The 12,011-nt window shown below is 45.8% G+C and overlaps 1 protein-coding gene across 5 annotated transcripts in view; it reads right to left on the reverse strand.

Annotated features, from left to right (window-relative positions):
* The window catches only part of LOC144169015 (alpha-(1,3)-fucosyltransferase C-like), a 90,308-nt gene that overhangs the window by 51,028 nt on the left and 27,269 nt on the right, over positions 1-12,011 (reverse strand). For 2 of the 5 annotated variants that reach the window (XR_013322340.1, XR_013322339.1), the window contains exon 1: positions 4,966-8,044. The exons of 1 other annotated variant lie outside the window; for it this stretch is intronic. Coding sequence is in view for 2 of the 4 variants with exons in the window: in XM_077698011.1 (XP_077554137.1) it covers positions 4,966-5,100 (135 nt within the window). In the remaining 2 variants the exon portion in view is untranslated. 2 more of the 5 variants (XM_077698012.1, XM_077698011.1) reach the window with 2 other exon arrangements.

The following is a 12,011-nucleotide window of genomic DNA, read 5'->3' on the forward strand; positions in this document are numbered from 1 at the left end:
ACTGTTGAAGAGTTCCTTTAACTGTAAAATGTACTGCAAAATGTTTTCTATAGTAGGTCCACGGTTACAACATTAACTGAAGCGAAATGAAAAATTCGCTCGGACGCATAAGACTCCGTATTTGTATGAATTTGAAAGCCCTGCTGTTTTTGTATGAATTTGAAAGCCCCGCAAGTTTATTTTTATTTATTTAGTTTCTTTCATTTTTATAATTTAATTTAATTTATTCTTGGATCATAACACTGCAGTTTTATACCCCGCAGTTGTGTTCTTGAGGAAGAAAATGACGGACGATTACGACACTCGCTAATGGGAAATTTCACTGCAGCGCGAACTGTAGTCTTCTCGGCGATGGCGCATAGATGCTGTGCCTCAGGAAGTGATCGCGTCATCAGTTAATGCACGACGGCGCGTGGCATACTCTGTCGTTATCTCGTAAGGGGTCGCCACTGTGAAGCACGTCTCGCACGGTCACGGAATTATGCCTCTCCCTTACACTTTCGCCATACTTGCAACCTCCGTTTTCCTGCTAGCTCTATCTTCGGTGGCGTCTTCGTTCTCTCGGGTACAACCAGTCCAACGCTGAGGGACTACGCGAAACCACAGGAGCGGGTGCTTAAGGGCTGCGCTATAATGCATGGCTCTACTTAGCCGCTGTGCAGCCATGTGATCCACTCCCTTCGCCGACAAGTGACGGGCCGCACATCGTCTCCAAATAATGCGTTCTCGCCAGTCTTCTGGAAGGCAAACAGGTAGCCTCCTGACCAGTGGGCAGCACACGGCTGCCTCCGACGCCTCCCCCTCGGTGCATCTTCGCCAGAATCTTCTGGTAATGGGCAGCCTCCCAGCAGACTGCCTATTGCCCCGTCCTACTAAGCAGACGACCCGTCCGTCCACAATCGTTTTAATACGTACCATTCTTTGCCCACAGCAAGGACCGTGTAACACCCTTCATTTACACAAAAATGCAGATTTCGCGGAAGTTCCACCTGCAATCGCTATAATAGCGTAAATAGAGATAACTGGTCGCTCAAAATGTCTGAAAAACTAAAAAATAAAAAAAAGTAATCACCGAAACTGGCAAACCATGTGACACCCTGCATTTCCACAATAATGAGGATTTCGGGAAACTTCCACCTGTAATCGTTATGTACGGTAAATGAAGATAATTAGTCGAACAAAATTTATAAATGTAAAAAATAAGAAAATGTAAAATAATTGCGGAAACTGGCGAACCGTGTAACACCCCGCATTTCCACAATAAGGCAGATTTCGCGAGTTAGAAATGTAATCGTTATAATAGCGCAAATGAAAATAATTGGTCGAACGAAATTTTGAAAAACTATAAAATAAGAAAAATATTAAGCAATTAAGAAAAATGGGAAACCGTATAACCGCCTGCATTTCCACAATAATGGAGATTTCGCGAATATTCCATTTGTAATTAAAGCAGCGTCAATTGAGATAATTGGTCGGACAGGATTTATAAAAACCAAAAAATTGGCTGTAGAAACTCACACTGAGGACAAGCGGCATAGGAATGCTACGCAATAGTAGATAATTGTTTGAATTTCTGCAGAAATTTTTTATTACCCTGGAGTGTCGCCATGGACAGTATCTTGCGTCTCCGCCGCCTCCCCCCTCCGCCCGGGCGTCTCGTGGCGGGCCGCCCCTCGTCCCGAAATCACGCATCCTCGCAGGAATCACCTGCCTGGCAGGCAGCCGGGCAGGCGGGTAGTTTACTGGCGAGCGGGCAGTCTTTTTGGCGGGCAGGAGAGCCTGAGCGCCCAACAACTTTTTTGGTTCGACCAAATGTTTAGGCACGCATGCGCGCATGCACCCCTGTTTTCGCACAATGAGGCAAATAATTTTGCATTTAAATAAATTGATTGGTCTGCTACGCTTTTCATGTACCTTGTTTCAACGGTGCTTTAGCTTTTACACGAAATCATTAGCACTGCTAGAAGTAAAAAACAGTCCCGCGTCGGCGTCAACCTCTGACTGTCAAGCGTGGCTGGTGGCGTTTAAAGCGATTTCATTCTGCTTATCTTTCATACGCTAACGTACCAGTTAGAAAGAAAGAAAGAACGGCTTTAATGACTCATTGGACGCCGTGTACAGGACGGCATTGGATAGGGAACCACCGGAGATATGAACTTGCTAAATGGCACTTCAGCGACAGGTGAGAGCGGTTGGGCCCTACGAAAGATAATAGCTGAGTGAAGTCACAAGCAGCAGTAATTATCCCTCGTAGAGAGAGGGAAAATGAACTTTAAATAAATCGAGGAAAAGTTTCAGAGAGCCGTCCTCATTCAAGGGGTAGAGTCGAGAGTCGTTTCCATCAAGAGAAACTGATCTTCCAAGCCGGAGATGGCCAAGGCTTTCTCCCAAATCTTTATCGAAACGTGTAGGTTAGGGGGATCGAGGGTGGACTTGTCGCAGCCGCCTACTGTGTGTATGAGGTTCCCAGGCTCCCCACAGAAGCGACGAAATGGAGAGAATTGTGTCGCGTCAAACAGGTGAAGACTGGTGATGTGTGGAAGGTGTTAATCCGCAGTGCACAGAATAATCTTTCCTGGTTATTCGCTAGTGATTTGGGCGGGAAGGAATACGTTCTACGGGAGAGCCTATAGTGCTAATTAATTTCCTGGTATGATGCATGCGCTCGGGCTCGGCTTCATCAGCGCTGGCTAAGCGGGTCAAATGTCCAGCCACGAGGTTGGTGATCTTGTCTGCCGGCGATGCCAGTATGAGCTGGTGCCCATACAATCCTGGCTGGTCTCGTTGGTGGTCTCTGCTTGTTCATTCGAAGTGTTGTAACATGCAATAGACTGTTGGCACAGTTGCGCCACGCCTGATAAGAGTCTGTTATGAGACTTTTGGCGGCCCTTTGGCTAAGCGCATGTGCTATCACCTCTTCCTCAGCTTGGAAGGGGCTGTGTTCGGGGCTTGAGATGCTACACCTGTGGAAGGCTGCAGAACGGTAGCACGAAGAAAGAGAAGGTATCGGAGAATGCTATCGGGTGTCTTTCGCATCAAACCAGTTGATCGTTCCTTTTTTTTTCTTTCAGTTTAGTTGCTTCCTAGTCTTACCTCATATATATACACATTTTGAGAACCTTTTGGTGAATATAAGGCATGCATTAGGCAATTAGGTTTTAACTTCAGTGCGATATGTAAATCTTACGCCAGAAATAACATACGAGCGTAATACGTGCATAAAAAGGGCCTTTTATAGCATTCAGGTGGTCGACACGCAACTTTCCGGCTATTTTGTGCGTAACTAAATTTCCTGATTGGTCGAGAAAGAGAATGCTGCAAAATTTACAAATGCCAAGGACCCCAAATCTATCATGTTTGGTCCAACCCTCTAATCCACCTTAACTGACCCGCTAATTCCTCTAATCCATATTAATCAACACCGCAATCCCACTGATTCACATTAGTTCATTCACTCATCTCACTAAACCGCCCTAGTCTACCCGCTAATCCGCGTTAATCGACTTAATCCATGCATCGAAATGCTATCGCATTTACTTTAAAAGTGAAATTGAGAAGGCCCCAATTTTTTTTTTCAATTCTCATGTTATCCTAGGGCAGTAACCAAAGGACACAACGGCACTGTACAAGAAAAAGTGATGGTGACGTAGAGAACTGTGAGTGTTTGTGTCTCAGTGCTGTTTTTATATAAGGGCCCACTCAAACTAAAATAAGTGGAAGATACGGATTTATCGTTGATGGCGTCCCTGAAGGCCTTCGCAAGCTGACACGGATGCATTCGAATTAACAACATAAAAAATTCACACGATTTTAAACACACTGCAGGTAGAAACCATAAAGAATACCCCATGATATTTTGCCACGGAATATGCGTTCTAACTTATGTTATTGTGAATGCAAAAAGATAATTTGGGGAGATGGGCAATACCTAAAGCAAACTAGTAGTGTATACGGACTTTACATTGAATTTAGGGTAATAATAAGATGAGAACCTTATGGGCCTTGGGAACTGCAGACTATGCAAAATATTGCGTGGTGCCGTCTGGCGAATGGTAAAAATATCTTCGGATGCAAGGTAGGGTACCGGGAGGGAAAACTAGAAATCAGAGTTTTGAGGACCCGGAACCGGTTCGGAACGGTTCCTTCAATTCGTTCCGGTTCGGGTTCAGTTCCAAAATGGCGGAAAAAATACGGTTCCGGTTCAGTTCCGGTTCCGGGCAAAAATTCGGGTTCGGTTCCGGTTTTCGGTTCGGTTCCGGTTCCGGTTCGGCACCCTGTTAAAAACACATCACCACGGTTGGATCCAGCTTATGTTTGGGGGCTCGGGGTCCGCGGTATCGCCAGTACCGTCACCAAGATTGCTCAAGGTGCCCCGTGCGGGGAACACGGATTTATAAATACCTAAAAAGATTGGGCTACCTGGCTTTATGACACCCAATAACAGCTTACAGAGAGCATTGACTGTTAGAGAACAATCCTTTAAACGAACACTAATGCAGCCAGGCAACTCCCAGAAGTAAAAATTCGTGTAAAATTACAAGACCCTGTTCCAATTTTTTTTGGCGGACCCTGTATACTTAGCGTTGTTTTTAAAACAACAATAACACGTAGAACAGCGCCAAGCCAAAAAAGACATGAACTCACCCTCCCAAGCCCTGTCGCGCGATAGGAGCGCTGGTAAATTCAATTGAACGAATCTCTGCCGCATTCATTATTGGAGAAAATACTCCAAACAGTGGAGATGGAAGAAAAGGAGTTATGTAGCATGGGTTGCAACAGCCTCGTGTCTTTTGACGTCGTTTTGAGTGAAGCTTACAGGTACGCGCACTATTATTTTATGGATACTTTCACCCCCCCCCCCTCCTTTGTGCGGAAGCAGAGAAGACTTATGAGCCATCTGCGCGTCACTAACATCAGCGAACTACGTCAGCGTGCAATGAGAGCGTATGGAATGTTCTCACTTACGCTGCGTCCTTGTGTAGCGTTGGCTCGTGTTGTCATCCCTCCTGGGAGCTTCCCTCGGCAGGATCGATGTCTCGATAAACTGCTCAACCACGAGCGACGATGCCTTAAAAATAAGATGAGTATGCTCTTGAACATTGCGATTGTTTGTCATGAAATGCGCCTCAGCTTTGCGTGGCCATACGACTGCTGTTTTTCTGCACAACGTGGGCGCAGTCACGCTTTGCCTATTTACGGGGGGCTATATTCTACAGCGCGTTCGTATGTTGTGAACTTTCCCAGAAAATGTCACCCGAACGTCAGCCGGAGTCGATAATCACCTGCGTGGCAAATGTAAAGCGAAAGCGTTTATTCAGAGAGCATCTGGAATTGTGTATTGCACAGTCAATTTAGCACTTGGGCATCAAAGCGATGCATGAAAATTCACACCTCTGTATTAGTGTTACCTTATACATGTTTTTTTTTTTGTCTCGACATACTTGGGTATTGCGGCCGTCTTTTGCGTGTCTACTGTGTTTGCCATCAAAATGGAGTCAAGTTGACATTAAAATGTAGTGAAGAGCAAAAGAGGGCTGAGATACAGTTTTCATAGACAAATTGAAAACGAAGACCAGAGAGGCAGCTTATAACTGAATAGCGATAATTAAAAAGCGGGCAGGTAGTATTGGTACAATGATTGGCAGCTATCATACCCTGCCGTGTGCACACACGTTTTTCGAGCGTGGCTTGAGGAGGGCACTCCGTGGTGGAGACTCTGTCAGTTAGTAGGGTTGCTGCATGATGTTAAAACGGTTGTTTGACTCCAACGGGCGTACAGGGGACACTTAGAGAAGCGATTCGTCGCTTAAGGCCAATCAGTGGTGTATCGCTCGTCGTTAGCGTGCAGCAAGGTCTACATCGGACAAACCCGAAGATTCCTGAACATACATTTACATTGAACATCATAGTTCGTTGTCCGGCAGGCCATACACGCACCTGGCTTCACACTGTACAGAGTGCCAGGTATGAGGCTGTAAACCCATTTTTAGAAAAAACGTATTGTGTAGGCACAGGGGCAGGACGAAAAGTAAGAATATAGAAGCTTCGTAATTCAGCCGGGTGGAGTCGAGGTGCGTTATTCATCGTTCGGTTAGTATATAGATGTCGAGTTGGCGTTCCTGGCACGACATGTGCGGTGATAGTACAGTTTACCTGATAGGTTTTATTTTAATTTCTATGGTTTTTATAGCTATTTTTAAGTGTATAAAATCACTTCGGTTCCCGGGGTAAGTTGCACTATAGATTTCGTTTTTCTTAATACATGTTCTCAGTTGCAAATAGCCCGTCGTCCCGAGTATTTCGTTCTTCATCAACGCCCTTTAATGCGAAGCTTGGTACCGCTACCAGCCAAGGATTGTGTCGCGACCGTCGGCATCAAGACAAAACTCCCGCGAAGAAATAAAAGAAATTGCGGGCACCGCGAATAATCGAACCTGGTCCGAATAGAGGAACAAAACGAGGCTATGTGTTCGTACCAATTGTGCTACAAGAGCATGCGGAGACGGGGGAGACTGACGGTGTACTCACCAAACATAGCTGCGGGTTCCCTGCGTTCTCGCTGAGTCCCACATGATAGCGTCACGTGGCCACCCGCGCCGCTGTGCGCTCCGCCCCCTTCACGTGTAGCGGCCGTTTGCGCGCCAGTGGTTTGCCCATTTCGTCCTCGAAAATTTTGGCATCGTTTCAACACCGATGCCAAACAACCGACTATTATCCGTTTAACGTTCAGGCAGAATATAAGTGTGGTGAAACGTTCACGAAGATTAGGAAGGAAAACGTTCAGGAAAACGATTAACCGTTCAGGAAGAATATAACTGGTGAAAACGCAATGTCTGTGTGTGTATATCCAAGCATAAGGCCTTAGGGAATGCCGTGTTGAAGTGAACTAATAAAGAACGTGTTTCAGGTAACGTGTACCGTGTCATCATCGCAAGCGGGCCGTAGTCAGAGGTGGTAGGTGGTCTACGTCACATCCAAAGCTCTACTTCCCAACCACCTTGCCTTCGCAGGGCAGTGTGTAATCTTGCTGACGTAAAGTGCCTAAGCAAACAACGCCATGAAAGCAATGTCCCCAACTGCTTCGTCCAACCCTCCTCTGGGTTCTATCACTTGCAGTTTGTTCGAGAGCAATGTGCAATAATGCGGTTATTTTTCAGCTTCTGCCAAATTCAAGATACTGAAATTCCGACCGCGCATTGTGTGTCATTTTACAGCGAATGCGATAACACGAACGCTGAAACTGCAACTATTTTGATTGTCCCAACATGCTGAAGAAATAAATTCCTGCACTTCAAATATAAATGACTTTTTACACCAACTTCAACTGCAAATGTAAGATTCCAGTACATTGCTTTTAATCAAATATGAGGCCCTCGTCCCTGCTTCTAATCTCCTAGTTTTGTGTCATGCAATGACTGTACGCTTGCAAGGCAAATTAAAGTTGCACTGCAAGAAAAATCGCTGATTTTATTGCTGCCCGATAAACTAAAAATAGTTTTCACACCTATGTCTCTTTTCACACCCATGCATGGTGTCCCCCTCTGTGTTTTCGTTTTGGCTCTTTGGGCAACCACACAGCAACTGCGTTTCCACGGACAGGTCGGACCGTGATGGCCGGTATATGTCCAGTCAACTTCGTTCGTGAGGACCCGTGTACACATCTGATTTTCGGTATTCTCAACATTTGCTGCGCATTTGTTTATTATGGTTTTCGCTTCGGAATTGTTTATGCTGCCTGTTTGCTTACAAAGATAAATTTAGTCATTCCAAGCTTCAGGAAATCCCAGCTTTGGAGCGTGATGGCAGTGTGGAGGACGCCGTTCATGCCCTTTAAAAATGAGAATTCCAATTATCGCGGGTAGGTTTCATATCTTCTCTCTGGTGCCATGCATAGTTGACTGTGTCGAATAGCTCCAGCTAGTAATGCTACCGGCCACTTATGCCGACTAGGTATTGTGTACCTTCAGTTATGCCGAAATGTTTGAACGAGTAGCCCATTTTACGAATATACTGCAACATACGTCCTCGATATAAACATTTTAAATTATACCACAATATTCGCGAGCCTTCGTCAAGTTTGCCGCTGAAGCATCAACCACCGCTTGTGGCAGCACAACAGGTCATCAGCCGCAGCTGCAGATCTCAGGTCCGAATTCTTGCTGACAGCAGTTCTAGTGGATAAACCCTGGAGAGGAGGATGAAAAAACGTTACCCATATTTATATTTGCAATGTTCATTTCGAATAAATTGTCAAAACGGGCCTCAGCAACAGTCTCGGTCCGAGAGAGCTGTTTCCTTGAAAAATCAGCACTGCTTTGGATGCCTCGTGGCCACGCGGCGTGTATGGCCAAGGACAAGGCACTACTTTCTTGGATAAAACAGGACAGTTCAACACGGCCAGTAATATGACTGTTTTTTCTAGACGATGCGCGTAATGCGGACACTTGCAGAGAACCTGCGGAATAATCTCTGGTACACGGCGTCTTTCGCCAGTGGGGTCACTCACAACGCCGTTTAGGTGCAGCGAGTGACGGGCAGAAGTTGAGCCGAGCCGTAGCCTATGAAAACTGCGTCACGTGTTTTCGCTTAATACCAAGAGGCCACCTAAACTTACCGTACGGGTTCATCTGGTGTAGTAGTCTATGACGGTGGCTAGGGCGAGACTCGTCGTGCGAGGCGAAGGATGGTAGACAAAATGGCGGCCGCATCCGGCCTTGCACATGTCAGACAAAACATCTGCGCTTGCTGATAATTTTTTCTCTTCAATATACACATTTGAGACATGGATCCAAGAAAAACAGCAATCTACTAGGCGATGAAGTTGTAAATTCCTGCAAGTTACGCCAAGATCCACTCAGTGTGGCTCCCAAAAATCTGTAGTATTGAGAACATAACATCGGAATCTGATGCCTGTAGCATAACATGTCTAACCCAAGTATAATGTTGAATAGCAGCAGGAGCACTTTCTTCACGCCTGGACGCTTCCCGAGTCTCGTCCCGCCTGGCAAGACTGCGCGGGCACTCAAAAAACGCAAATAACTGGTTAATTGTAAGAGGTATGGAAGAGCGCTTGAGCTTTTCGAGGGAGCTTAGGCGGCAGGAATGATGCTGTTCTGGAGCAGCTTTAAAGCAATAAAATAAAATGGGGAGTTTTCTCACACCTTTGAGGCAACAAAAGGGGAATTTCGAAGCCGTGCAAGTCTCATTTTAGGGCAGATTTTTGCGGTCACCGGTCATAGATTTGATATTTTTATTCCTTGTTAGCACAGAAAACAAAAAAAAATCAAATGGTTCACACGCAAAATTTAGTAATAAACATATCAAACTTGTAACCATTTTGTTTTTTATTTCATTCATTTATTTATCCAAGACTTATCCAAGTCTTAATTTTCTGGTCGCTCTAAGCACTAGTGCTTGTAAAGTGACCAGGCAGTTTCATTTCAATTACACCTCATGGAAAGTAACACAATATTACTTGCGTATATGCACTGAACTCTTCCCAGTGCATGAAACAAAACAAAACCTAAAACACGCACACAGAAAAAGAGTCTTCTTTATCCCTAACCTTCATAAAAAATTGAATGTTACAATAACGTTTCACCTAGCCTGACACACTAAAATCTGTCAGTGAAGTAGCCTGAAAACATTTTGACAAATGCCCCCAAAAGCCTACATACTCAACTTTTTAGCATAATATTGTGGTTTATAGTATGCAAACCTTTTGTTAAATCTAACCCTAAAGCCAGAACCACTCTGTCATTCTCAGTCGAACTGTTGATGCACTCGGATAACTCTTCTAACAAGGAACTTGTATTTTTGTTTGGCATAAAGCCGAATTGAGCATTATTATTTAGCGAAAACCCATCACAGAATTCTTGGTTGAACGGGGAAACTGTGGCGACGCCTGCAGTGTGCGCTTCAGCTCTTTCTCCTCTGAACTAAAAGTCCGCGCAGCTTGCACTAATGGGGTAAGACTGGAGAAACAGCCGAGCTGGAGGCCCCTCTCCCTTCGTAGGATACCTGGCTGTTGCATCATGATCGTCATCAACAGCCGAGTATGTCCCCTGCAGACATCGACCTCCGACCGTCCCTCTCCCACACCGATCGAGTCCCTTCTCATTCTTTGCCTCCAAATTTTCTTATTTTGTCCCTGCATCGCGTAATTCACCGTCCTCTGTTGTGAGACCCGTCTCTCGGTGTACACTCTGTCACCCTGGTACTTCACCGATTGTAATTTTGCCTAATTACATAGCCAGCCTAAGTACATTTATTTTTATTTAACTAGAAAGTCTGCTCTAGTCTTTTCTCTTATCCAAGAAGCTTGTTTCCTGTCTCTAGGTGTTAGTGAGATCATTATTCGTTCCATGGCCGGTTGAGCCGACCTAAGTTTGCATTCAGGTTGCTTAGTAAGACAGCAAGATTCCCCTACGTGTGTCATCACCTTAGATTTATTTCCAAACTTGCCACTGAAAGTTTTACATGACTGGCACGCCCGGATCGTTTCGCTCGCAGCTTTCACGTTTCTCCCAAAGTGTAACGCGTTATCGCGCACTTAAACCTGTTGCAAAGTCCAAAGCCAAAACCTCCGCTACGAAACCAAAGGAAATGCTCTGCGCCCGGAATGCGATGATAGAATAATAGGATAGACGCCGGTCTAATAACGCGAGACCCAGGTTCCATTCCGACCACGCCACGCCTTTCCCCAGAGCCACTCCGGCATGTTTTCCACCGGTCCTTATGCCGCAACCAACATTGGGTGACCTAACTAAAACACGGGGCAAATGACTAACGCCAGTCTCAGAAATCAAGGAAGGCATTATGAGCACAAACGAACTATAATAGGACCCAGCCATCGTCACCACCACCATCAGTAGCAGCAATAGCAGAAGCCTGGTTGTGCCCACTTCAAGACAAAGGAATCCCCCAAAGTTTGCCAGCCTCGTTTATTGGGGCTAGCTGAGTCCACCCATTTCTCTCTCTCTTTACACCGCCAAGAGAACGTAACCGCAATATGGGTCGGCTAGGGGCTCTATGGAGCGATGAACTCCAAAAACCCACTATAGGCGCCGGACAGCGCCCAGAGGGCGACACGGAGCCCGCGACGCCTAGTGTCCCCTTCGACGAATATGCGCAACACTGGGTCGATCCTCACAAGCCGTTAGGTTTTTGGCTGATGAGCGCTCCTCTTTTTTGCAGAGCGGACGAAGCATATTAGTGTAGTCGCACCTTTTGGGTTTAAAACGAAGTACGATATTGTACAGTAATTCTGCCCCACAGTGCAGGTGCATGAAGAGGAATTTATTTGGTTGAATTCGCGTACGGGAAGGCATATACAAGCCGCATATGCGTGATGCGCAGAAGACAAACACTTGTACAGCCTGCCTGCGGGCAAAACTTTCTCAAGATCAGAATGTTTTGCTTCAAAAAGAAAACCTAATTTATATTGTTCAATCCACAAAAGAGGAGGCTTTGTCTGCAAATATATCAGACGTTGCGCGATGTTTCCGCGCGAGGTATTCCATCCATGCGAGTGCACTCGCGACTGCAGAACTACTAACTGCACCACGGTGTTACATATGGGTATTTGATCCGATTCTGATGCTCCATACATGTAACAGTATGAAATTCACATTTGTTTGTGTATAGCGAAAAGCGAAAGTATATAGCCCGCTCCGCCAAAAACATTTTGGGCTTCCAGGTGTAGGCCTGATAAGGTGTCGGCACCCTTCGCCAGACAGTTTCGGGCCTTTTCCTCCTACCTCCCCCCCCCCCCCTCAAAGCCTCATCGCATCGCATCGCTTCCAGGTGTAGCCCAGACCGCCAGCTGTATCAAAATACGCCCCGAAAAAGAAACTCTTCACGAGAAGGCTATGAGAAGAATTTCCATTGGGCGGGGAGGGGGTCGGGGTAGGGGTAGGCAGAACATCTAATAGGCGTATCGAAATAAATTATGGAATATTTATATTCGGGTATTTTTATCTCTTCACGCCAACGGGTCCAGCGTGAGACCG

The sequence above is a fragment of the Haemaphysalis longicornis genome, unplaced genomic scaffold (genome assembly GCF_048455015.1).
Source record: "Haemaphysalis longicornis isolate Haplotype H1 unplaced genomic scaffold, Haemaphysalis longicornis Haplotype H1 scaffold_2, whole genome shotgun sequence".
In the NCBI taxonomy this organism is placed as follows: Eukaryota; Metazoa; Arthropoda; class Arachnida; order Ixodida; family Ixodidae; genus Haemaphysalis; species Haemaphysalis longicornis.